The sequence below is a fragment of the Ornithorhynchus anatinus genome, chromosome X1, assembly GCF_004115215.2.
Source record: "Ornithorhynchus anatinus isolate Pmale09 chromosome X1, mOrnAna1.pri.v4, whole genome shotgun sequence".
Classification (NCBI taxonomy): domain Eukaryota; kingdom Metazoa; phylum Chordata; class Mammalia; order Monotremata; family Ornithorhynchidae; genus Ornithorhynchus; species Ornithorhynchus anatinus.
Window position 1 is genome coordinate 1902376 of NC_041749.1, and position 26945 is coordinate 1929320.

At 49.9% G+C, this 26945-nt stretch overlaps 1 protein-coding gene across 3 annotated transcripts in view; it reads right to left on the bottom strand.

Moving 5' to 3' along the window:
* Positions 1–26124, bottom strand: part of RNF144A (ring finger protein 144A) — a 41707-nt gene extending 15583 nt beyond the window's left edge. The window contains exons 1-2 of one of the 3 annotated variants that reach the window (XM_029051648.2): positions 23238–23325; positions 8196–8341 (exon numbers count right to left, since the gene is read on the bottom strand). In XM_029051648.2, coding sequence (XP_028907481.2) covers positions 8196–8341; positions 23238–23262 — 171 coding nt within the window. In that variant the 5' untranslated portion in view covers positions 23263–23325. The other 2 variants (XM_039910246.1, XM_039910245.1) reach the window with 2 other exon arrangements.
* Between the last annotated feature and the right edge of the window lie 821 nt (positions 26125–26945).

Sequence of the window (26945 nt, forward strand, 5' to 3'; positions counted from 1 at the left end):
GAAAACTACTGCACAGATAAAGATTAAACTCAACTGCTGTTTATTCCTTCCCATCTCCCCCCTCCCATACACACCCTTCCGGATCAAAATCGTATTTCCTTTATCCCTGTTGGGGATGCCACATGGTGTGGGTTTGTCTAAGCCTCCTTAGAAAGCAGGTGAGACCCATAATTTAGTAGGGTATTTTTAGGGTTTTTGGTCTACTCTCATAGACTCTATCACAAGCCTATCTGGAATTTATTGAAGTGTCTGCTTTCCCCACTAGCCTGTAAGGGATCTTGCCTTTTAACTCCAACTCTTCTCTCTTGTATTTTCCCAAAAGTTTAGTACAGTGTATACAGAGTAGGCATTCAATAAATGCCACTGGATTGATATGAACTCATTCAATTGTCCCATCGATTATTCATTTGCTTACTCCATTTGTAAATACTTTTATGTAGGTCTTCTGTACAGCATAAGGTCCTGTGGATGGGGATGTGTCAGGTCTTTGTTTTGTATCTCAGTGGGTGCTCAATAAACACTACTACTACTATGGGGAATATCTTCAAATTTAATCCAAATTTGCAATATTTTAGCCTAGGCATCTCATTCATTATCTCCAACAATCTATCAATCAATACATTGTGTTTATCGAGTACCTACTGTGTGCAGAGCACCGTACTATGCGCCTGGGCGTGGCTTGGTGAAAAGAGCCCGGGCTTGGGAGTCAGAGATCGCGGGTTCTAATTCCGGCTCTTTCACTTGTCAGCTGGGTGACTTTGGGCAAGTCATTTAACATCTCTGTGCCTCAGTTACCTCATCTGGAAAATGGGGATCAAGACTGTGAGCCCCACGTGGGACACCCTGATTACTTTGGACCTACCCCAGAGTTTAGAAAAGTGCTTGGCACATAGCGCTTAACATATACCATTGTTGTTATTATTACTACAACATAATTTGTCATCTCGATCCCTCCCTTCAAGAAGCTTAAGCTCTAGCAGAAACAACTGGAAACATCTGCCTCCAAATAAAGCAACTTCCCACAATAATGTATGGAAGTACTTCTCTCCCCTGTCCCAACACCAAAGAACAAGAAATGGCAATTCTCACCCTCCTGCATGTGCGGCCTGATATCCTCACTGGATTGTCTCCATCCTCTTTCCTACTCTCTAGTATCACTTCTCTTCCCTGTGCTGATTATTCCCAAACAACTTCTCCCTTTCTCTCCTTCTACTCCCATGTCACATTCTCCCACTCCGTGTCATGGCAGACTGCAGTGACCCCCCATTAAAAAGGGCAAGGCAATGAGATAATAGTAGTAACAATAATAATAATAGTGGTATTTGTTAAACATTCACTATGTGTCAGGCACTGGTCTAAGCACCACGGTGGACACAAGCAAATCAAGTGGACAGTCCCCATTCCACATTGGGCTTACAGTCTCATTCATTCAATAGTATTTATTGACCGCTTGCTATGTGCAGAGCACTGTACTAAGCGCTTGGAATGAACAAGTCGGCAACAGAGACAGTCCCTGCCGTTTGACGGGCTTAATCCCAATTATATGGATGAGGTAACTGAGGCACAGAGAAGTGAAGTGACTTGCCCAAGGTCACACAGCAGACAAGTGGCAGGGCCGGGATTAGAACCCGTGACCTTCTGACTCCCAGGCCCATGTTCTACAGCCTACTCACAGCCTGCTAGCTCCCGCCAGATTCACACTCCCGAAGTCCCGGCGGGGAAGCACACTCATCACTTGTAACACTATCAGAGTATGTTCGAATGGCTAAAAATATTTGTCCAATTAAACAACCTATGCTCTAATACAGACAAATGAGAATTTCACCTATTCGCAGGGCCCTGGTTTAGAAACGGGTTGCACAAAAGAGGTGGTGGGACATTTTTGCTTCAATAGCAAAAATCCACTCCCTGTTTCACTGAAATGATGTGTAGAACCGCCACCGTGGAGAAGCGGGAGCCGACAATAGCCCATCCTTCCCAGGTGAGGAAGGCTGTGCTTCAGGAGGAGACTATCTTCTCTGCCTCTCGTAGTGGCACGGCTTGGGAGATGGAAGACCCTGTGCCCAATCTGTACGTTAGTCTCCGGTGGACCCTCACACACTCCCAGGCTGCCCTGAAGGAATCTCTGTGGGTCCCGCAGCATCTCAGCGACAAGGCCCGGGACTTCCTGCTTCCACCCCACCATTCATTAAAGGGTCCGGATGGGTGCTCTGAAGGCCCCTGAGGACCGGGCAGGGGGCGAGCCAGCTCGGCCTCGCGAGCCGCACGAGGTTCCCTCACTAGCTGCACAGCTCGGGGTCTCAGTTTCCTCATCTGTAAATTGGGGGTTAAGGCTGGGAGCCCCACATGGGACATGGACTGTGTCCAACCTGATTAGTCTAGACTGTAAACTCACTGTGGGCAGGACATGTGTCCGTTTGCGGTGATACTCTCCCAAGTGCTCAGTACAGTGCTCTACACACAGTAAGTGTTCAATAAATACAAATGAATGAATAAGAACTTAGCACAGTGCCTGGCACACAATAAGCACTTAACAGATACCGTTAAAGAAACCACAAAGCTTTACGACGACTCTGCCTTATCATTATTATTATTACATTTGTTAAGGACTTACTATGTGTAAAGCACCATTCTAAGCACTGGGGCAGAAACAAGTTAATCAGTTCAAACCCACTTCCAGATCCATACCGGGCTCACAGTCTAAGTAGGAAGGAGAACAGGTGTTGAATCCCCATTTTACAGGCGGGAAGACTGAGGCATAGAGAAGGTGAGTGACTTGTCCAAGATCACATGGCAGGAGATTTCGATGCCGGGATGAGAACCCAGTGCTCTGTCTCCCAGGCCTGTGCTCTTTCCACTACACCAAGCTGCTCTTGCCTAAGCCTTATTAAAGTCACATTTCTCTAACATGCCTGCGCTACGCCCTTTTTTCCCCAACTCCCTCTCCCTTCTCCTTCACCTATGCACCTGGATCTGAACCCTTTAAGCACTCGATATCCACCGCATCCTCAGCCCACCCGCCCCGGGACTCACGCCCACATCCGTAATTTATTTTAACAGCCGTCTCTCCCTCTAGACCGGAAGCTCCTTCTGGGCAGGGAACGTATCTACCAACACTGTTTTACACTATCCTCCCCAAGCGCTTAGCACAGTGCACCGTACAAAGTAAGTGCTCAATAAATAGGACTGACTGATTGCCATGAGCCCAGCCCTTTGGTCAGCGGGTGAGGGATGGCATGTGGCATGTGCCCGTGGCATGTCTGGTCTCCATCCCGTTCCCCCCACCTCCCCAAACCACCACACTGGAAAGCCAGTTCGCCCTTCCGGTTCAAAGAATGTTTTTGAGTCTGCAGCTTTTGGCCACATTACGTCTTGAGCTCATGAGACCTGGCAGCTCCTGGGGTAAACAATGAATCCAGCATCGCTGGATTCTCGACGATCCAAGGAAACTCTCCTCTGGGGACAATGGACGTCTGATCATCTCTACAACCACTCGCTTCAACTTAACTCTGGGGTCCAATTTAACAACGCCTATTAATTTTTATTACAATTCTCTAGAAATAGACAATAAGAAAAAACCCCAAAACAGGAAAATTGGCCAAAAATTCTGGAGGGAGGGAAGAGCAGGCAGAGTCTGTGGAAGCTGGACAGTCAGTAGTTCTGGGTGTTCTCATTTGGTGCCCATTAGGACAGAAGCACCATGATGAGCTTAGGCTATAAAACTATTTGCCCAAGAAAACATTTATCCAATCCACTTTCACGAGCTTCACCACTTCAGATTCCAGGAGAAATACAGGAGTCAATTCTAACCGTGTTGATGAACGGGAAGAAGGAAGGTTCGCTGTTCTAAACCTAGACAGCTCTAATAGGTGGAGGTATTCAAAGTTTATTTTAGACTTGGGTGATAAACAAAACTTGTAAGAAAATGCTCTTCTATTTGGGAGATGAAATCTAAAATTCTTTTAACTAGGACCACTATCAAGTGTTTTGCAGTGACTATTTTTAGAGAAGCAGCGTGGCTCAGTGGAAAGAGCACAGGCTTGGGAGACTGAGGTCGTGGCTTCAAATCCCGGCTCCGCCGCTTGTCAGCCGGGTGACTGGGCAAGTCACTTAACTTCTCTGGGCCTCACTTAGCTCATCTGTAAAATGGGGATTAAGACTGTGAGCCTCATGTGGGACAACCTGATTACCCTGTATCTACCCCAGGGCTTAGAACAGTGCTCTGCACATAGTAAGCGCTTAACAAATACCAACATTATTATTATTATTATTAATAAAGACATACGACATTTTAAAATGGGATAGGCAAAGTATGTTTACGTGAGATTCCTTGAAAGTGGGACATTTTAAAAATTGGGAAACGACTGTAAGTCACTAGCTTGGAGGGCTCCACAATGAGCTAGTGCATTTTGCTCTATGAAATATTCAGGTGAAATCCTTCAAGATGACATATTAATAATACTTATAAGAACTGTGGTATTTGTTAAGCACTTATTATGTGTCACAGTCTAAGTACGAGAGAGAGCAGGCATTGACTCTCTATTTTACAGAAGAGGAAACTGAGGTGCAGAGAAGTTAAATAACTCGCACAAGGTCCTACAACAGTCAAGTGGCAGGGGCAGAATGAGAACCAAGGTCCTCTGACTCCCAGGACAGTGCTCTTTCCACAAGGCCATGCCACTTCCCATGATCGATCTGTCTCATAGTTTGAATTATGAGGTCACTCGATCTCCTGAGCAGGGGGTGGCACTTATGAAGAGGGAGGAGGGACTTTTTTGGGTAGCTCAATAAGAGGAAAGAACCCAGGCCCACCACGGCCGCATGGCCTGCCCACTGAAGACATGAGCATATGGGTTCCTCTGAAATCACAGCGAGCAAGGGTGAACCAGGAGCCGACCCCCATGGCAGGGGCAGGGGAACCCTGCTCTGAGCCCCCACAGGCAGGGGAGCCCCGGCTGAGGACGGAGAGCTGTTGGGACTACCGCCGTCACTGCCAGACTGTGTGTGGAGGGGAAAGGCACGCACGTATGAAGTTTCCATCACTCCATGGGATAGAGTGGTCAGTCGGTCTGGCAGGGCCGCAGAAGGGGAAGGGGTCCATCTCCACACTAGACAGCCGGGGCTCTAAAGCAGGAAAGTCTTTTGTCCTCCCCTCACAGAAGAAAAGTGGCACAAAGCCAAGTGGTTCTGCCCCACCTTCTCGGGAGGGTTTGCTCTGCCCGAGGTCCATTTCCCTCTGAGGGAGATAAAATGAGAAGCCTCACTGTTTTCTATCTTAAAAAAAAAAGAATCGATAAAAATGAATCCCTCCCTCTTGCCAGCAGCACTCTGAGGCACAAATAACTTCCAAACTGGGCAGCGCCGTAGCCAGTGCCCAGCTGGGCGAGGCTGCATGATGGGAGTGGGGACCAGGCCAGCTCCAGATGACATACTATGCCCGGTAGGGGAAGGCGGGTAGTGCCATGGTGGATCAGAGTTCAACCCTTTTGCCTTGGGATTGGTAAAATCGATAGGGAGCCCGGATCATTTTATAAACCAACTAAACACCTCTTGTGATAATCCCACCCCGGTTACGGACCCGTTTGGAGTAGATTTACTAACAGACACTTTCAAAGAGGTCTAATGATGCTCTCAGTCAATCAGTGGTATTTACTGAGCACCTACTGTGTGCAGAGTTCCATGGGAGAGTACCATGCAAACTTTTTCCAGAATTCCTTAAAATGATCAAAAGGTTCACTAACCACTGATTGACATGTTAGAGTGCCTACGATTAAAGACAAATTACTGTTGAACATTTACACCCTAACCTCATACAGTGCTCTGCACAGAGGAGGCACTCAAATACTACTGCACTCAATTTTATACTACCAAGCACTTAGTGCTTTGAACAGAAGAGGTGCTCAGGAAATACTACTGATTGATTCCCTGAAAACTCCTTATGGGAAGGGACAATGTCTACTAAATCTACTGTACTCTTTCCCAAGGACTTAACTTTTTTGAGGGGGCAGATGGGTATTTGTTAAGCACTTACTATGTACCAGGCACTGTACTGAGCGCTAGGGTAGATACCAGCTAGTCAGGCTGGACACAGTCCATGTCCTATATGAGGCTCACAATCTTCATCTCCATTTTACAGATGAGGTAACTGAAGCACAGACAAGTTAAATGACTTGTCCAAGGTCTCACAGCAGATAAGTGGTGAAGCTGGGACTAGAATCCATATCCTTCTGATTTACAGGCTTCTGCTCGATCCACTGGGCCACGCTGCTTCTCGTGGTATTTATCATTCCTCAGGGATCAGAGATGTTATCGTGTCTGTTATCAGATGCTATCTGATGTTCCCATAAGAAATGTTATTTTCATTGGTATTTTCTGAGTGCCTTCTATGTGCAGAACATTGAACTAACGGCTTGGGGGAGTTCAGTGTAACAGAACTGGCGGACACATTCCCTGCCCACAATGAACTTACAGTCTAAAGGATGAGCCTGCAGTCTAGAGGTCTTAATACAGTCTTAAAACAGTGCTCTGCAGACAGTGGGTGCTCCATAAATACTTCTGGTTGATTAATTAACTCTTGATTGATGCTGGATTTAAAATTGTGTAAAGAACCTCTTTTTAAGAAAGAACCCCTTTTTAAGAAAGATTAAGCTAAGGTAAAATTCCTATTGCATTACTTTGGGAAAAAAATGTACTTATTTACTCGATGTTATTATTTTACTTTATATCCCTCATTAGTTCTTTCCAAAGAACGTTTAAACCACAACCTTAAACATAACGACTCAACTGCCTACACATTTCATTTAAGAACATCTTCTTAAAGGCATAAAAATAAGCTCAAACAGTTTATAAAAAAAAATGGTTCAAATATTGTTTTTATGCAAATAGAAAATAAAGGAACATCTGGCCTTGTGCTTCATTTGAAATGTTTCTACACCCTATTACCACAGTGAGGATGTGGTTAGTTAATCAGGAACTCACAATCCTCACAGTCCTCTAGACTGCAAGCTCGTCCTGTAGAGTGAAAGCTCCTTCTGGGCAGGGAATGTGTCTGTTGACTTTTCTATTTTACTTTCCCAAGAGCTTGGTAGAGTCCTCTGCACACAGCAAGCGCAATAAATTTGATTGAATTGAATGAATACTGATGGTGTTGCTCACTGCCTGCTGAAGGAGGAAGTTTCCATTACTGTCTGTATCCCCCTCTAGACCGGGAGCAGGGAACGTGGCCGTTTATCGTTGTAGCGTGCCCTCCCGAGCGCTCAGGACAGCGCTCTGCCCAGGGAAAGCGCTCAGTAAATACATCCGACTGACCGGCTCGCTTGCCATTGTTTTTACGAGATATTCTTCCCCTTGACTCTATTTATTGCCATTGTTCTTGTCTGTCCGTCTCCCCCGATTAGACCGTAAGCCCGTCAAACGGCAGGGACTTACTCTATCTGTTGCCGACTTGTTCATTCCAAGCGCTTAGTACAGTGCTCTGCACATAGTAAGCGCTCAATAAATACTATTGCATGAATGAATGAAAGTTTGCTCTGAGGAGCCCCAGCAGGAAAGACAGAAATGAGGACCAGGGAGAGAGGAAGACTTGTCCATGACCAAGGACAGAAAGGCCACGCCAGACAGGCTCCCCATGATTAACTTGCCACGGCTCCCAAGACTAGCCTGAGGCTGCCCAAGGCTTCTTCCCAGGTATCCTCAGAGCTATGACCCCTCAAGGCTCCCCTCCCCTAAACTCTGTCATGACCACGCTTGATTCCAAGGCTATTCCCTCCGACGTGCTCCAAGGCTCCCCAAGTCGAAAATGTCCGTGACCTTGCGAAAGACTGGGAAGAGGAGGGTGAGGTCAGGCTCCTCACGACTGGAGCTGTCACACTAGGTCCAGCCTCTCTTCCCCCAGGCTTCCAGGAACCGGGTTCCTCAAGGCACCTGTCCCACAGAGCCTCATACTGCAACAGCAGCTCCATCCCCCCAAGATGGGGCCCCCGGGTGAGTTTGGGGAAAAAGTCCGACCAGAGAAAAAGAAGATCCATTGGTGGGAACTACTAGCCACCTTTGGGAATGGACCAACCGATGAACCGGTGAACCCGTGAACGGAAGATCCAACGGTGAGGCCCACGGGTTAGCTTTGGGAAAGGACCAATTAGAGAACGGACGGTCCGCTGGTGGGGCCCAAAGGCTAATTTTGAGAAAGGACCAACCAGAGTACAGAAGATGCACTGGCATTGTGCTATCGTTGTCATCTGCTCCACAGGATATTCCCCAAGGCAGAGCTTACAGGACACCAGAGGATCCAGGGCCAAGTCCCACGTGGGCCTGTACCTTGCTGTCATCATCGCAGAACAACCTAGAAGAAGAGAAGCACACACGCCAACCATTACCACCAAGGCGGCGGGCCACCGGCCCGGGCTCGGTTACGGTCCCTGGGAGGAAGGCTGCCTCAGCGGGATAGGCCCCACCCTTCCTTGGACTTTGGGCCTTCTCTCATGGGCTACAGGAGGGAGACATGGCCGGGGCTTAGATTCCCTCAAATGCCACACCGGTGCCCCCATGCCACCCAACTCCCCAGTTTTCACTCTTGAGGGTATCTTCCATATCAAATTACTAAAGCACTGACTCAGAATCAGGCCCCTTGATCCGTATTCTCGTTGTCTGTCACTCCTGACTGCCAATAATTAGAATGATTAATAAAAATACACTGTGGAATTTGTGAAGCATTTACTCCAAGCACTTTTTTCCCACTACCCAACCTTCTCCCCTCTCTGTCAACTATGAACCTAGCTGTGTACCCCTTGCCACTTTGATATTCACCCCAAACCCATAGTATTTATGTAAATATTTTTATACTCTACCATTTCCCCTCTCCCTAATCTATTCAAATGTCTGCCTCCCACATAGACTTTAAGGTCCCCGTGGACAATTTCGTTGTGTTGTACCTGTCCAAGTGCTTAGTCCAGTGTTCTGCACACACAGTAATTGCTCAATAAATACCACTGACTGATTGATTGAGAGGGTAGACACAATATAAGCAGGCTGAACCCAGTCCTGTCCCTCCTGGGGCTCACTGTATTACAGAAGAGAGAACAAGTAATTCATTCCCATTTAACAGATGAGGAAACTGAGGTACAGAAAAGTCCAATGACTTGCCTAAGGCTACACAGCAAGCAAGTGACAGAGCTGGCATTATGATCTAGGTCTATCTCTTAGTCCTATACTCTTTCCACTCAGCCACACTGCTTCTCGATTGGAACCAAAAAGGCTTCTTTTCTTCCACCAGCTACTAGTTGATATTCAACCATTATTTTTTATTTTAATGACATAGTTTGGAGCTACAGAATTCCTTCTTTCCTCCATTGCTTCTGTCACCTCTCCTCCCTCCTTCCCCCACCTCCCCCCAGCCCCCGCTCCAATTCTCCCTGGCTCTTTTTCTCCAAATGTGATTCAGCTCTCTGCTATTATAATGCTCTTGTCATTATAATAATGATCTTTGACTATGGATCCATCAAATTTCACCCATCAAATGGAGAAACATCATGGTCTGGTGGATAGTGTCATAAGGACCTGTGTTCTCATTCCAGCTTGTCTGCTGAGTGACCTCGGGCAAGTCACTTCACTTCTCTTTGCCTCAGTTACCTCATCTGTAAAATGGAGATGAAGACCGTGAGCCCCAGGTGGGGCAACCTGATTACCGTGTATCCATCCCAGCACTTAGAATAGTGCTTGGCACATACTAAGCACTTAACAAATACCATCATTATTATTATTATTATTATTATCTACCCCATTGCTTAAGACAGTACCAGGCACATAATAAGGGCTCAACAAAAAAATTTTTATTTTAAAAAATCACTGTCCATTTCACCTAAATGATGTACCCTGAAAGCGGGGGTTTGTCTCTGGGCATTTCTTAGATCCAGGCACGTTAAAATGAAACAAACAGACACACTGAGTCTTGCTATGAATGCCATGGTTCGAATGTGTAAACCTATGAAAGCTATAGCTTCCATGCACAAAACATACACAAACCCCAGACAAAAGTTCTCGCACCCCTTAGGGTCTCCACGGGCAAAGTTATTACATTCCCTAAGGTCCCACAGACAAAGTTATTCCACCCCCAGGGTCCCAAAGTCTCACCCGACAATGGGGCGGTTGACACACATGTACCGACCTCTATCCCAGACGGACAGATCCTCGAACCCTTTTTCCTCTCTAGTACTCGGCGAGTGCTCTGGGTTATCCTAGCCTCCCCTCTGGGTCGCAAGGAACAGCACTTTTTGCAGTTGCATATGGCTTTTTTCACGGGGAGGAGGGGTGAAAGGGGAGAGATGCGTGGATTCCAGAGCTGGGCGCCTGCATCCCACTAATCAACCAGGCAAGGATGCAGTATCATTGCCATAGAGAAGCAGCGTGGCTCAGCGGAAAGAGCCTGGGCTTGGGAGTCAGAGGTCATGGGTTCGAATCCCGGCTCTGCCACTTGTCAGCTGCGTGACTGTGGGCAAGTCACTTAACTTCTCTGTGCCTCAGTTACCTCATCTGTAAAATGGGGATGAAGACCGTGAGCCTCATGAGGGACAACCTGATTACCCTCTATCTACCCCAGCGCTTAGAACAGTGCTCTGCACATAGTGAGCGCTTAACAGATACCAACATTATTATTATTATTATATTTTGGAAAATACTATCTGCCTTTAGCATGTGACATCAAGCTTGTTCCACATGGACCATAATCTACACATAAGCATTTCATGGAAATGGCAGACGGGAGGTTTCAGGGACTTGGGTAAGATGTTGAGTTGCCGTCAAGCGCAACCTTGGGCCATATCTACAAATGGCGGCCTTCTTCCCGCAAATTTCCAATCCGTTGCACAAAGCATTTCCCCAGGCTTAAACAACTAAGAGTACGTAACAATTCCCGGAAAGCAGGAGATGGCAGGGCTCCCCACAATGGAAACTTTGGTTGGCTCTGGTTTGGCGACTGTGGACATATCTCAGACTGGTCTCACACCTACAGCACTTTTTCATTTGGAGGTAATGCTGCAAAATTTAGCTTGGCTTATGGCTTGGTTTTTAACACCTTCCTTCCTCTCCTCCTCAACTTTTAAAGCACACTGGCCACTCGGCCCTCATTTAGATCCGTTAAAATGACACCATGCAAATATGCCCGTCCAAAGATGGCTTCAGTCAATCCAAACAGCAGCCTGAGGTCGCAAGAATGAGGGCCCCTCAAAGGCTTAGGGGACAAGTCAGCAGTGACTACTTTACATTTGATCCTGAATAAATAATGGTGGAATTTAAGTTCTTACTGTGGACCAAGAACTGCACCAGGCGCTGGGGGAGATGGAAGATAATCACGAGGGACAGTGTCCCGATTATTCGTCTCCTCCTGGCACACTTGTTGGGGAGTTCGGACAGGCGAGTGACAGAAGGAGTCAATCAATCAATGGAATCTATTGAGCACTTACTATGTTCTGAGCACCATACTAAGCAGTTTGGAGAGTAATTATACTATCTGTGGTATTTGTTAAGCACTTACTAGGTACCGAGTACTTTACCGAGCGCTGGGGTAGATACAAGTGAATCGGGTTGGACGCAATCCCTGTCCCACATGGGACTCGCAGTCTTACTCCCCATTTTACAGATGAGATAACTGAGGCACAGAGAAGTGAAATGACAGCAGACAAGCGGCGGAGCCAGGATTAGAACCCACGACCTCCGGACTCCCAAGACCCGTGCTCTATCCACTACACCGTCCTGCTTCCCGTACAATGCAATAGAACAAACTCGGCAGGCGTTCCCTGCCCGTAAGAAGCCAACGGTCTAGAGGGGGTGGAAGTGACAGGGCAGACTCTCCTCGCCACCTACTTGTCACCTTTCCATTGGGTCACCTGGGAGGGCTAAGACTGCCAACCCCCAGAACAGCACCGATTTCACCCTGGACAGCAGTCACGCTAGAGGCTCTCATTATACTGTCTTTAGTCAGTTAAAGATAGAATCCCGCAGTTGAGGGATGGGGACGGGAAATGAAAGTTTGGAGGCGGAGCGCCTATTAAGTAGAACAGATACACTGGGAATTATGAAACCCGGCAGAAATCCACCTCGTCGGATGACATCAAGGCCCTAGTTATGTAAAAGTGAAAGGAAAGAGATTCCCGCTAGGACCTGGGTGGAGTTCAGTTTGAAGTTAATGTTTCCTATTTGCTTTTCCTGATTTTTCCAGGGAGGAACACACGGTGGACTTTTAATTTCTATGGTATTTTTTAAGTGCTTGCTATGTGTCAAGCACTATCTTAAACACGGGGATGATAAAAGGCTATCAGAACGGACCCCACATGTGTCTGTTATATTGCTGTACTGTACAATCCCAAGCACTTAGTACAGCGCTCTGCACACAGTAAGCGCTCAATAAATGCGATTGACTGAGGGACACAGAGTCTAAACTGGAGGGAGTAGGATTTAAATCTTCATTTTACAGGTGAGGTAACTGAGGCACAGAGGGCACATAGCAAGCGCTCAACAAATACCATTAAAAAAGGAACGAGAGAAGTGACTTGTCCAAGGTCACACGGCAAGAAATCGGCAGAGCCCGGGATTAGCTCGGAGATCTTCTGACTCCTAGGCCAGAGTTTTTTCCACTCGGCCTCGCTGGAGTCAATGCTACTCTCTTTGTTCAGACCAAAGGCCTGTATGGGGACTGGCTTGCAGATTACAAAGCACAACAGCAGGCTCCTCCACAGGGATACTCCCCCTCTTGGGAAACAGTAAACAAACCACTTGAGATGCAGAGACAAGCAGAAAACTTGAATTATTGCAAAGTTTCATTCAGCCCATTAATTACTGTGGTTCAAATGCCGAACTGAAGGCCAAGCAAAACTTAACAGGGACAGAAATCCTCTTCTGCATTCTGGCTACTGTGGGTAAGGAATGGGTCTACCAACTCTGATACACTGAACTCTCCCAAGCGCTTAGTACAGGAGACCGTGAGTCATTATTGGCAGGAATCGTCTCTGTTTGTTGCTGAATATTACTTTCCAAGCATTTAGTACAGGGCTTTGCACACGGTGAGCGCTCAATAAATAGGACTGAATGAATTAATTTGCTTTCAGTAAGCACTCAATAATATAATTGATTGAATGAGTCAGACTGATTTATTTCACAGAACTTAAAAGTAACAACCCCAGCTCCAGGTTTTTCCATTTTGGCCGAAGACTTTCCACCACGTACCCCTGGACCTGGACTCCTGAAGTCAGTCCCTGTCTGGGGGGCTGGAAGCCCCTGGAGCCGGTCATTCACTCATTCATTCAATCAATTCTATTTATTGAGCACTTACTGTGTGTGGAGCACTGTACTATGCGGTTGGGAGAGGACAGTACAATACACAGACACGTTGATTGCCAGTGGGCTTGGAAGTCCCTGGAGTCAGTCATGAAGCGGGGCTGGACACCCCTGGAGTCGGTCACAAAGCGGGACTGGACACCCTTGGAGTCGGTCACAAAGCGGGACTGGACACCCTTGGAGTCGGTCACAAAGCGGAGCTGGACACCCATGGAGTCGGTCACTCAGTGGGGTTGGACAGCCCTGGAGTCGGTCACAAAGAGGGGCTGGACGCCCCTGGAGTCACTGAGGAATGACAGCAGCAGCCGCCAATCCCACTATCCCAGAAACCTTTTGCCACGAGAGATGGGAAGAGGACCTCATGTTCGCTTAACCACTTTTATCCACAATTCTACACTTGTACCAAAATGATCCTTTTCTTTAGCCAAGTGTTGACTTAAATCAAATTCTCTAAAGTTCCACATCAGCCCGGTGGAAATTCCTCTGATGGCACGGATGAGGCTGGGCTTTCCGTTTGGGCAGTTGATCAGGAAGGTGCATTTTCTCCCAGACTCACCAGTCCCGCCTACCCCACCCCACCCACATTCTATTTCTACCCCGATCAATTGGCCCCACTGTGAAGTTCTATGGGCCTCACTGTTATCAATCAGGGCTCTCACCCCATCTCCTCCTTGCCCCCTTCCTTTTTCCCTTTCTGCCAGTCTTTGGGATCAGCTCCGAATAACTCCGGTATTTATGAAACACCTATTCTGTGCCAGGCGGGGGGGGTAAATCCACGATGCATTCAATCGCATTTATTGAGCGTTTACTGTGTGAAGAGGACGCTAAGCAGAGGAGACAGTCCCTGACCCACATGAGGCTTTCGGTCTAGGAAGGAGGGAGAAGAGGTATCCTAACCCCGTTTCACAGAAGAAGAAAATGGGTCACAGAGCGAATAAGTGACTCTCCCAAGGTCACACTGCAGGCCAATGGCACAGCTGGGACACCCAGCCTCGCACGCCTTCCACTAGACCACACTGCCTCCCCCGAGGCAGCGAGATCTAAATCTACCCCGGCAGAATTTAACCTAGACCTTGAAGAAAACAAGCACAATCACATCGATAATAATAATCATAATGATGATATTTGTTAAGTGCTCATTATGAGTCAAGTGTGCTGCTCAAAGTGCTGCAGTAGATACGAGGCTAACAGGCTGCCCCACTTGGGGCTCACAGTCTTTATCCCCATTTTACAGAGGAGGTAACTGAGGCACAGAGAAATTGAGGGATTTGCCCAGAGTCACACAACCGACGAAGAGGCAAGGCCGGGATTTGAACCCACAACCTCTGACTCCCAAGCCCGGGCTCTTTCGGTCCCAGGGGCCCTAAACTCACACACTGCACTTATGCTCACTGCAGAAGGAGAGAGAATTTTCAGAGTCCACAGTTACACTGATATTTAAACGTGCTTAAGCCTTACTGGCAAGTGTTGAGTGAATTTCCTTAGGCAAAGTAAGCGCTTCAGACCCCAAGCTCTCTCCGAGGGTCTTCGGCAGACCAGGAGAGAGCCAGACCTCCCCCCAAGCCCCACCCGATCAAGACTATTCTATTTATTTTATTAATGATGTGCATATATCTATAATTCTATTTATTTATATTGACGCCATCGATGCCTGTTCACTTGTTTTGGTGTCTGCCTCCCTCCTTCTAGACTGTGAGTCCATTGTTGGGTAGGGATTGTCTCCATTTGTTGCCGAATTGTACTTTCCAAGCGCTTGGTACAGTTGCTCTGCGCACAGTAACCACTCGATAAATACGATGGAATGAGTGACAGGCTAAATTTTCCAACCCACCATGTAGAATCCCCCGTGTTCAAGGACCGGCACATATCCCCCTGGTTCTGGTGGCGGTCCCGGGAGCCCTCCACTCACACACTGTGCTTACGGCTCACTGTAGAAGCAGAGAGAATTTTAGGACTCCACAGTTAAACCGATGTTTAAGCGTGCTTATTATAGCTGCAGAAATGTTTCTGCTTCCAGCATGTGGTTGGGAGAAGGGGATGGGCAAAGGGTTTGGAAATTTATGGTGCTAAATTAAAATGCGGTTCAGCTGGCCACAAAAATTAATTCCTCTGGGACCAAAGGGAACCAGATGGGAGAAATGGAGGAGAAACCCTAGCCCCTTTGAGGGGAGTCTTTCCCAAACAGATGAAGGCATTCCGATTCGCCTCTTCTCCCGCCCGCGTCCTTCCCCCGGCGCCTCCTCCCTTCCCACATCAAGAGCCGGACACTTTTGGTCCCGATCCCGCTGTTGCAAAGAGAAGTCAGGAGAGGAAACATTAAGATAAACGGATTCTATACAGAGAGCTTACTGTATGCACAGTCCAGTTCCCAGCTCAGCAGAACTTGGCATAATGAGAAGATCCCGTCTGTTTCCTCATTCCTGCTTCCCACATCCCTCCCTCCCTTCGATACAAGAAAATACACCGAAGAAAACCTTCAAGGACGCGTGGCACGGGTGTCCTGAGGTGACACTCAGGTCTCTTCGTAGTATGACTATTCCCTGCAATTCAAATTTTCAATCCTAAAGAATGAATTTTTAATGGTCACAATCTGATGAAAGGGGGTTTTGCATCTTCTATTTTCTTTTACGGTACTTAATAATTATGGTTTCTGTTAAGTGCTTACTCTGTACCAGGCACTGTACTAAGCTCTGGGGTGGATACAAACAAATCAGGTTGGACGCAGTCCCTGTCCCATGGGGGGCTCACAGTCTCAGCCGCCATTTTATAGATGAGCTAACAGGCCCAGAGAAGTAAAGTGACTTGCCCAAGGTCACACAGCAGACAAGTGGTGGAGTCGGTGTTAGACTCAAAGACATTTTGACTCCCAGGCCAGCGCTCGAACCACCACACCAGGCTGCTTCTGTATGTTAAGCGCTTACTATGTGCCAGGCACTGTACTAAGCGCTAGGGTAGTTACAAGATATTCAGGTTGGACACAGTCCCTGACCCCCATGGGGCTCACAGTATTAATCCCCACTTGACAGATGAGGTAGCTGAGGCACAGAGTTAAATGTGGCTCAGTGGAAAGAGACTGGGCTTCGGAGTCATGGGTCATGGGTTCGACTCCCGGTTCTGCCACTTGTCAACTGTGTGACTGTGGGCAAGTCACTTCTCTGTGCCTCAATTACCTCATCTGTAAAATGGGGATTAACTGTGAGCCTCTCGTGGGACAACCTGATCACCCTGTATCTCCCCCCGTGCTTAGAACAGTGCTCTGCACTTAGTAAGCGCTTAACAAATGCCAACATTATTATTATTATTAAATGATTTACCCAAGGTCACGCGGCGGACAAGTGGCAGAGCCAGGATTAGAACCAAGGTCCTTCTGACTCCCAGTTTCCATGCTCTGTCCACTTAGGCCACGCTTCGAACAGTGCTTGTCACAAAGTAAGCGCTTAACAAATACCATCATTATCATCTCACTTTCATAATGATAATACAACAGATGATGATAATAACAGATAACTGCCATATCTGGTAGGCGCTTACTAATGCCAACTACTCTACTCCTTCTGGGTGGGTTTGAGTGGCCCTGCAGGAGATGGGAGGAGGGGCAAGGAGAGCAGCCACGAGCGGGGGGCGTAGCCAAGCTGCGGGTTGCCAAGGAAGATCTCTGCTTGCAGAATATAAGTGAAACATTTGGAAGGGAAATTCCAGTAGGAGAGAGGCCACGTCTGCCAGCCTGGTGGGTCTTCCTCTCACATGGGATGGGTTCCCGGCAGAACTGCGCTGGAGGGTTCACACCCTCGAACCCGCGTCGCCCACCGGCTCGGGCTGTGGGACTGGGATCCCCAGTAGCCTTGAGCATCGCTCCAAAAGCCAGGTGCAACCCCACACTATGGCGAGAAACTGGACTAGAAAATAGAACTGATTTGAGAATATTCACGATGTCCTTTCTCTATGTATAAGGCAGGCATGTATGTAACAGTGTATGTAATAACGGAAGCATCGTGGCTTAGTTCTAATCCCGGCTCCTCCACTCGTCTGCTGTGTGACCTTGGGCAATCCCTTAACTTCTCTTTGCCTCGATTTCCTCATCTGTCAAATGGGGATTAAGACCGTGAGCCCCACACGGGACAACCTAATTACCTCGTCTCTACCCCGGCGTTTAGAACAGTCCTTGGCCCACAGTAAGCGCTTAACAAACACCATCATTATCATTATCATCACTAAATAGCACTTGAAAGAAACAAAATAAGGCTGCAGCACCACGAGAAAGGTTTCTCCGACAGAATCTGCTCCAGTGAGTTTGCTGTGGAACCGACAAAGCGCTGGCTGTGTCTTGACCTGATGTAGAAAAATGTGCCTGTGCCAGTCCCAAGCATGCGACAAACAGAAACAATGGATTCACAAGAAGCGTTTGCCGAGCGGGAAGCAAGATGCCAAATGACTCTAACAAACTAGAGACCGAAAATGTCTCCCCACCAGTTTCATTCAGTTGCATTTATTGAGCACTTACTGTGCGGAGAGCCCCGTATTAAGCCCTTGGGAGAGTACAACATAACAGTAAACAGACACATTCCCTGCCCATGACGAGCCTACAGTCTAGAGGACGCCAGGGTGGACGCTAACGGCCCTCGGGAATACCAGACGAGATGGCACTCGGGAGCTTACATGTGAAACGCCGGAAATGCGGGGAACGGTGCTGACATCACGTGCTGTCTAGAGGAAATAGGCCCACTGTTTTTCTGGGGCTTCCCTGGATCCCCACTTGCACTGGAGGCATCACCTCCCTTCCCAGGGGTCTCTGAACCAAGGCAGGGAATCTAAGCGGAGGCCCTGGGGGGAAGAATCGAGGAGAAGGGAAGGGGACCGGGGGCTTCTAAGAACAATGGGGGCATTCAGGGACCGGGACCAAAATCCATACTCAGCTAGGAACCTTCTAAAACTGGACGAATGACCATCCTACCTACCAGCTCTGACTCAGGCAATATGCCAAAAGCAGCAGCATGGCCTAGCGGAAAGAGCACAAGCCTGGGACTTAGAGGATCTGAGTTCTAATCTAATTGCTTGCTGCACGACCTTAGCCCAGTTACTGAACTTCTTGATACTTTGGTTCTCTCAACTGTAAAATGGGGATTAAATACTTGTGCTCCCTCCTACTTAGACTGTGAACCCCAGGTGGATCAGGGACTGCATCTGACCTAATTAATGTGTACCTACAATGAAGTCCGACACATGAGAAGCAACACGGCTTAGTGGCAAGAGCAGGGGCTTGGGAGTCAGAGGACGTGGGTTCTAATCCCAGCTCTGCCACTTGTCTGCTGTGTGACCTTGGGCAAGCCACTTAACTTCTCTGTACTTCAGCTATCTCCTCTGTAAAATGGGATATAGGCCGTGAGCCCCACATGGACAACTTGATCATCTTGTATTTACCCTCGTGCTTAGAATAGCGCTTGGCACGTAGTAAGCAAGGGTTTAATAAATATCCTAAAAAAAACCACCTGGAAAAGACAGTCACCCTCTCCCCTTCCCCGACCCCAAGTAGATTGCCACTGGCTACTGTCCTTATCTGAAGCGTGTTCTGGCCAAGACTTCTCTGGCCCAGAAATACTCAGTAAAAATTACTCTGCAGTAGAGGCTCAAAAACAAACACAAAAGACCAAATTCACTCCAATGAGATCCAAAATAATGCTTAGCCATAGACTGTTCTGATCAATTTTTACCACTGGTCTAATCCGATGACAACACGCGAACAAAAATTTGATAATATAGTGGCTCTATCCTTGTTCAAGTTCTCTACCTTGGGCTAAAGAAAGATGATGTACAACATGTGCAGAATATTAAGTTGATTTTCTTAGATTGGTGCAAAAGGGCACCAAAATAGCTGTTTATTGCTAATGCTGTTGAAATCTGGAAAGAACCAAATGAGATCTTGAAGGGAAAAATATGCAGTGACAGTTAAATTGCCTCTATTTTGAAAAAAATAAATGGATCAAGCACTGATCCTTGCCAATGGTCAAGATAAAGGTCAATCCCTAGCAGCTGAAGGTAAATTAGTGGTTAGAGGGGAAGCCAGCAAAAAATCCCTCCATAATATCAACAGTATTCAAAGTCAGAGCAATGAGAGAACCATCCATCAAATATGTTTGCAGAGAAGGCTTTAAGAGGAACCATGCTAATGAACCAATAGAGGCCATGGATTAAATCCCAGGTCCCAAAGATTACAAAAGGAACAAGCTGGTGTCTTTCAGCTATTCTGGAAAGTGCAGGGAAAAGATTTGCTTCTGGTGAAATAATTCCTTCGAAGTCGAGGAAGGTGACTACCAGAGGAGTGAGTTTGGCTCCTTTAGAAGGCTTGCTGGCTGGCTAGTGTTCTACTCTTTCCCTAGTCCCCTCCCCTCTGCAGGGCAGAAGGCTTAGCCCCGAAGCCCTCAGAGTTCTACCGCTACCCGGATAAGGGTGGCAGGAAGAGGGAGAAGGAGGAGTCCCCCTTTCCTGAAAGCTGCGCCACCCCCATCCTGGGTCACCATGCTCGGGTCTCCTACCCAGTTCGCTGGGCCCCCGGCACCTCCGTAGCCCAAGGGTGGACACGATGGCGGTGATGGCAGTAAAATCTGGGGGCCCGGAGAAGAAGACGCACCTCCCATCCTCTCCCACAGTCCAAAATCCAGCACTCTGAGGGAGGACGGTGACTGTGCCACCATACTGAGGGGGGGGATGGGAGGCAGTGGGCCCCCCTCCTGAAAACCTTCCCCACAGCAGCCCACCGGTTTCGGACCTCTCCTTCTCCTCCACACCTGGACTGGGCTCGAGCCCATACGGCAGACCAGGCAGTGCAGAAATGAGAACCCAGGTCTCTGGCCTCCCAGTGAGCTCTTCCCACTAGGCCACACTGCCTCCAGAGACGCCGTAAGACCCGATATTTAACAGCAGCAAAGCACGGCAGACCCCCACACAAAAATCCAAATACTGAATGCTCGGGAGACTACGACAGTTAGCAGTCGCAAGCCCTGCTCTTGGGGTGCTCGCAGTTAAGGTGTGCAGAGCACCGTACCTACACTTTGTAGGGTAAGACAGAGTTAGTGACCACAAACCCTCCCTCAGGGAGCTTACAGTCTGCTCTGCGTGAAGCATTGTACCGCCACTTGGGAGAGAACAGTAAGAGTTAGCAATCGCAATCCCTGCCCTTGGGGAGCTTAGAGTCTACTGTGTACAGAGCACTGCATCTCTGCTTGGGAGAGTACAACAGTGTGGACAGTCATGATCCCTTCCTTAAAGGAGTTGACATTCTAGTCAGAGCACCAAACCAGGTGGCTGGGAGAGTCCAAAGGGTCAAAGCTCCATCCACAGACATAAAAGAGGAAAGCCTCTCTCCATCCTTCCCTCTCCTTTACCCTTAGAAGCTCCTGGCTAGAGTACGGGAACTAAACCAGGCTAGTTGATGATGATGATGGTATTTGCTAAGCACTTACGTTGTGCCAAGCAGTATTCTAAGCATACAAGATCCAAGGTCATCAGGTCGTCCCACTTGGGGCTCACAGTCTCAATCCTCATTTTCCAGATGAGGTAAGTGAGGCGCGGAGAAGCGAAGTGACTTGCCCAGTCACACATCCGACAAGTGGCAGAGCAGAGATTAGAACCCATGACCTCTGACTCCCAAGCCCAGGCTCGTTCCCCTCCCGCTAGACCCAAGAGTCGTGACCGATACCTGAAGATGAAAAGGTTTGGCACTGACAGGTGAGTTTATGCAGAAAATCTCAAACAAGAACAGAAGAGTCAAAATCCTAAAGGCCTTACTGGAACTCAGATTTCAAGGCGAGTCAGTCTGTAACATACATTTTTCATGAGTCAAGTTTCTGTGGCCAAAAAGCACATTAAAACAAAAGCAAAAAGAGGAATAGAAATAATAAGTATGGCACTTATTATGTGCTTATTGTGAGCTAAGCACTGGGATAGCTCCTGGTTCTCCTATCTCTCTGGCTGCTCCTTCTCAGTCTCACCTGTGGGTTCCACCTCTGCATCCCACCCTCTTAATTGCGGGAGTCCCTCAAGATTCAGCTCTGGCTCCCCTTCTCTTCCCCATCCACACCCACTCCCTTGGAGAACTCAATTGGGTCCCACGGCTTCAACTACCGCTTTTATGCGGATGATACCCAAATCTTCTTCCTCGCCAGCCCTGACCTATTTCCTTCTCTGCAGTCTCTCGTTTCCTCCTGCCTTCAGGACATCTCGATGCCCCGCTAACACCTCAAACTAAGCAAGTCCAAAATAGAACTCATCTTGCCAGCCAGCCCCCTGAACCATCCATCTATCTTTCCCATCACTGTAGAAAATACCACTAACCTCCCCGTCTCAAAAGCCTGTGACCTCGGCGTTAATCTGGACTCCTCTCTCTCATTCAACCCAAGTATGCAGTGTCACCAAATCCTGTTAGTTCTACCTTCACATGGCTAAAATCCACCCCATCCTTTCCATCCAAACTGCTACTATGGTGATCCCCGCACTTGTCATGTCCCACCTTGACTGGCATCAGCCTCCTCGCTTACCCGCCTGCCCCCTTTATCTCCTCCTCGCTGACCCGCCTGCCCCCTTTATCTCCCCAATCCATTTTTCGGCATCCCAGACGAATGCTCTAAAAAGATTATTCAGTCCACATCTCTCCAATTCTCAAGCACCTCCAGCGAATGCCCATCCACCTCTGCATCAAATTCCTTATCACCTGCTTTAAAACACTCAATCGGTTCACTCCCTCTTACACTGCCTGACTGATTTCCTACTACAATCTAGTCTGCACCCTTCACTCCTCCAACAGATTTATTCACTGTACCTCAATCTTATCTATTTCACGGCAGAAGCCTTGCCCCCCATTACCCCTCTGGCCTGGAACTTCCTCCCCCTTTGTCTCTGACAGACCATCACTCTCCACACCTTCAAAGCTTAATTAAAATTACATCCCCTTGAAGAGGCCTTCCCCGATGATTAGTTCCTTTTTTCCCCTTGAGCACCTCTCCCTTCTCTGTCACCTATGCACTTAGATCTGTATCAATCAGTCAATCAATCGATTGTACTTGTGGAGCACTTATTGTGTGCAGAGCAACTGGGAGAGTTCGATATGACAATATTTAACAGACACAATCCCTGCCCAGAACAAACTTACAGTCTAGAGGGGGAGATGGACATTAATAGAAATGAATACACTATGGATGTGGATGTAAGGGTGGTGGGGCTGAGGCGGGGGTGGTGAATAAAAGGAGTTAATGAAGACGATGCAGAAGGGAGTGGGAGAACAGGAAAGGCGGGCCTAGTCAGGGAAGACCTCTTGGAGATATGCCCTCCATGAGTCTCTGAAGCAGGGGAGAGTAACTGCGGGTCAGATATGAAGAGGGAAGGCGTTCCACGTCAGTGGCAAGATGTGGAGGAAAGGTTGGTGTCGAGATAAACAAGACTGAGGTGCAGTGAGTAGGTTGGCATCAAAGGAGCAGATGGATTGGAGTAGGAGAGCAGAGAAGTGAGGTAGGAGGGGGCAAAGCGAGTGAGTGTTTTAAAGCCAGTGATGAGGAGTTTCTGTTGTTTGCAGAGGTGGATGGGCAACCGTTGGAAGTTCTTGAGGAGTGGGGAAATCTGGACTGAATGGTTTTACATAAAAATGATTCAGGCAGCAGAGTGAAGAATGGACCGGAGTGGGGAGAGGCAGGAAGCGGGGAGGTCAGCAAGGAGGCTGTAACAGTAAGGAAGGTGGAATACAATAAGGACTTGGGTTAACGTGGGAGCAGTTTGAAGGGAGGGGAAAGGGTGGATTTTAGCCACACTGTGAAGGTCGAAAGAACGTATGTCTTACTAGTGAATGGGAGGACATTTCCCAGTTTGGGAGAAAGAAGCCAAATGGAGCCCAAAGATAGCTTGGCATTGCTGACTGCATCCATCACCTTGAGAAATTCCGATTCTCAGCATCCCGCTGGACTCGTCGCCTCCAAGGTTTGGCTAGGACAGACGGACGGACGGACGGAGAGCTACTTGTCTCGCGCCCGAGCTAATCCCTGCTCCATATGACCCTGTATGACCTTGGACAAGTCATACAGGACAAGAGACAAGACAAGAGAAGCAGCGTGGCTCAGTGGAAAGAGCCCGGGCTTGGGAGTCAGAGGTCATGAGTTCGAATCCCAGCTCCGCCACTTGTCAGCTGTGTGACTGTGGACAAGTCACTTTACTTCTCTGTGTCTCAGTTACCTCATCTGTAAAATGGGGATTAACTGCGATTCTCACGTGGGACAACCTCATTACCCTGTATCTACCCCGGTGCTTAGAACAGTGCTCGGCACATAGTAAGCGCTTAACAAATGCCAACATTATTAAGTCACTTCACTTTTCTGTGCCTCAGTTACCCCATCTGTAAATGGGGATTAAGACTGTGAGCCCAATGTGGGACATGGATTATGTCCAACCTGATCATCTTGTACCTATCCCAGCACTTAGCACAGTGTCTGGCACATAGTAAGTGCCTGACAAATACCATTAACTGACTTGTTAAGTCAGTCAGCCCAGGGATGGATGGCATAGGGATGCCATCAAGTACTGTCTGCCTCCCCCTTTTAGACTGTGAACCCGTGGTTGGGCAGGGATTGTCTCTATCTGTTCCCGAATTGTACATTCCAAGCGCTTAGCACAGTGCTCTGCACACAGTAAGCGCTCAATAAATACAATCGAATGAAGGAATGAAAGACACGGAGCTGCTGCAGATTCGGCTCAAAGAGTGTCTCTTCTCCATCGCTTTGGCTTCTCATCTTACGGAGCTGACTCTCTGTACGCTCGCAGCTGGCCTCCATTCCTCCTTTAGGAGGGCACGTGCGGGGTAGAGGCTGAATCATTACTGGTATTGCTTTTACGGTGTCTGTTTGTATCCCACTGTGATAATAATAATAATGATAATGATGGTATTTGTTAAGCGCTTACTATGTGCAAAGCACCGTTCTAAGCGCTGGGGGGCTACAAAGTGATCAGGTTGTCCCACGTGGGGCTCACGGTCTTAATCCCCATTTTACAGATGAGGTAACTGAGGTCCGGAGAAGTTCAGTGACTTGCCCACAGTCACACAGCTGACAAGCGGCGGATCTGGGATTCGAACCCACGACCTCTGACTCCCAAGCCCGGGCTCTTTCCACTGAGGCACGCGGCTTCTCACTGCACTCTCCCAAGCACCTAACACAGTGCTTTGCACACCGTAAGCGCTCGATAAACAACAGTGAATGAGTGAATGAATGAATGTCAAGCCCTGAGCTAGGGGCTGTTAAAAAAGAAGAAAGCTAAAGCTCAGGCAGAGGTCAGCCAAGGGGGTGGTAGGCAGGGGTGGGGGATGGAGGTGAGGACAGAGAGGGGAGTCACCGGTTCAGGGGCCAGGGGCCAGAGGGGCAACCTACAGACAACCACAAGGCACAAGGCCAAGATGCTAAACAAGCTGGGGCCTCAGACGAAGCCAAGGCCGAGGAAGTTTGCCCTCAGGAAAGTCCCTCCAAACCTCCCAATTTTCCTAGTTTTTCGTTCTCCTCCCCTTCCCCCCTCCGGCTGCTCATCCTGCCATCCTCCTTGTCCCTTTCCAGATCTCCGTCTTACCGTCCTTCTTCGTCTCCTCCTCCTCCTCCCTGTCCTGCCATCCTCCTCCCCCACATCCTCCCTCCTTCTCTTCCTCCTCCCCGCCGTCCTCCACCTCCTCCGGCTCCCCGTCCTGCCATCCCACTCCTTCTTTCCCCGGGTCCTGCCCTCCTTCTCCTCACCCCTGTCCCGCCTCCCTTCTCCAGTTTACCATCCTGCTGTCCTCCTCCTCCTCTTCCCCACCCTCCACCTGCTCCTTCTCTGGGTCCCCGTCCTGCTGTCCTCCTCCTCCTCCTCCTCCTCCTCCTCCTCCCCATCCTCCATCTCCTCTTCGTCCTCCACCTCCTCTGACTCCTGGTCCTCCTCTTCTTCCTCCTCCTCTGGCTCCCCATGCTTCCATCCCCTCCTCTTCCTCTCATTCTTCATCCCACTGTCCTCCTCCTCCTCCTCCTCCCTGTCCTGCCATCGTCCTCCTCCTCCTCCTCCCCATCCCTACCCTGCAGTCCTCCTCCGGCTCCCCATCCTGCCATCTGACTCTTCCTCCCCATCCCTGTCCTACTGTCCTCCTCCGCCTTTCCATCCCAGTCCTGCCACCCTGCTCCCCCTCTTCCCCATCCTTTCCTCCTCCTCCTCCTCTCCATCCTGCCCTCCTCCACCTCCTGCCCTCCTTCTCCTCCCCATCCTGCCCTCCTCCTCCTCCTGCCCTTCTCCTCTCCATCCCGCCCTCCTCCTCCTCGCGGTCCTCCGCCCTCGCCATCCTCCCGGCCCTTCTTCCTCCTCGGCCTCCCGGGCCTCCTCCTCCTCCTCCTCCTCCTCCTCCTCCTCCTCCCACCTCCGGAGGCCCCCGCTTTAAACCCAACGGAGCCAGCAGCCCCGGGCCCGGATGCCCCCGAACCCCCTCGCCTCCATCCAGCCCCCCATCCCCCCAACCGTGCATCCCTCCATCCCCCCAGCCGTGCATCCCTCCATCCTCCCCCTCCCCCCAGCCATGCATCCCTCCCTCCCTCCCTCCTCCCTCCCTCCCTCCCTCCCCCGAGCCACGCACCCCTCCGGCCCCCATGCCCCCGCAGCCGGCAGCCCTCACCTCTGCCCTCGGCGGCCTGACCTCGCCTCCGGACCCGGACCCCGCTGCAACGGGCGCTGCAACGGGCGGTGCAACGGGCGGTGCAGCGGGCGGGCGACGGTACTGGAGCGGGGCGGTGCACATGCACCGGTGGGCGCGGGGCTCCTCCCCTCCCCTCCCCTCCCCTCCCCCGCCCCGCCCCCGTGACCAGCGCCCACCCGGCCCCGCTCCTCCGCCCCCGCCCTCTCTCACAATCAAAGCCGGCCAGGAAGAAAGAAGAGCAAAGACGGGAGGAAGGGAGGGAGGGAGGAAGGAAGGAAGAAAGAAAGGGGAGCACCAAGGGGCCGTCGAGCGGGGTCCCCTTGCAGCCGCGCTGCCCTTCGAAGGCGGCGCCGGCTCCCCCCGGCCCGCAGCGCCCTCTGCCGACCACCTGCCCGCCCTGCAGGCACCACCCCCCCCCGGCCCGCAGCGCCCTCTGCCGACCACCCGCCCGCCCTGCAGGCCCCCCCCGGCCCGCAGCGCCCTCTGCCGACCACCAGCCCGCCCTGCAGGCACCACCCCCCGACCCCCCCAACGGACCCCGCAGACAGGCCGCCTCCTGACGCCCCAGCCTCTGCACCCCCAGCACCCCCCTGCCCCCGCACCCCCTGCACCCCGAACCCCGAGGCCCTGCAGCCTGAGCCCCTGCAGCCCGAGCCCCTGCACCCTAAGGCCCTGCAGCCCGAGCCCCTGCACCTTAAGGCCCTGCAGCCCGAGGCCCCGCACCCTACGCCCCTGCAGCCCGAGCCCCCGCACCCTCAGCCCCTGCAGGTCAAACTCCTACGGCCCGAGTTCCCGCTACCCTAAACCACTGCGGCGCGAACCCCTAAACCCTAAGGCCCTGCACCCTAAGGCCCTGCAGCCTGAGCGCCTGCAGCCCAAGCCCCTGCAGCCCGAGCCCCCGCACCTTAAGGCCCTGCACCCCGAGCCCCTGCAGCCCGAGTTC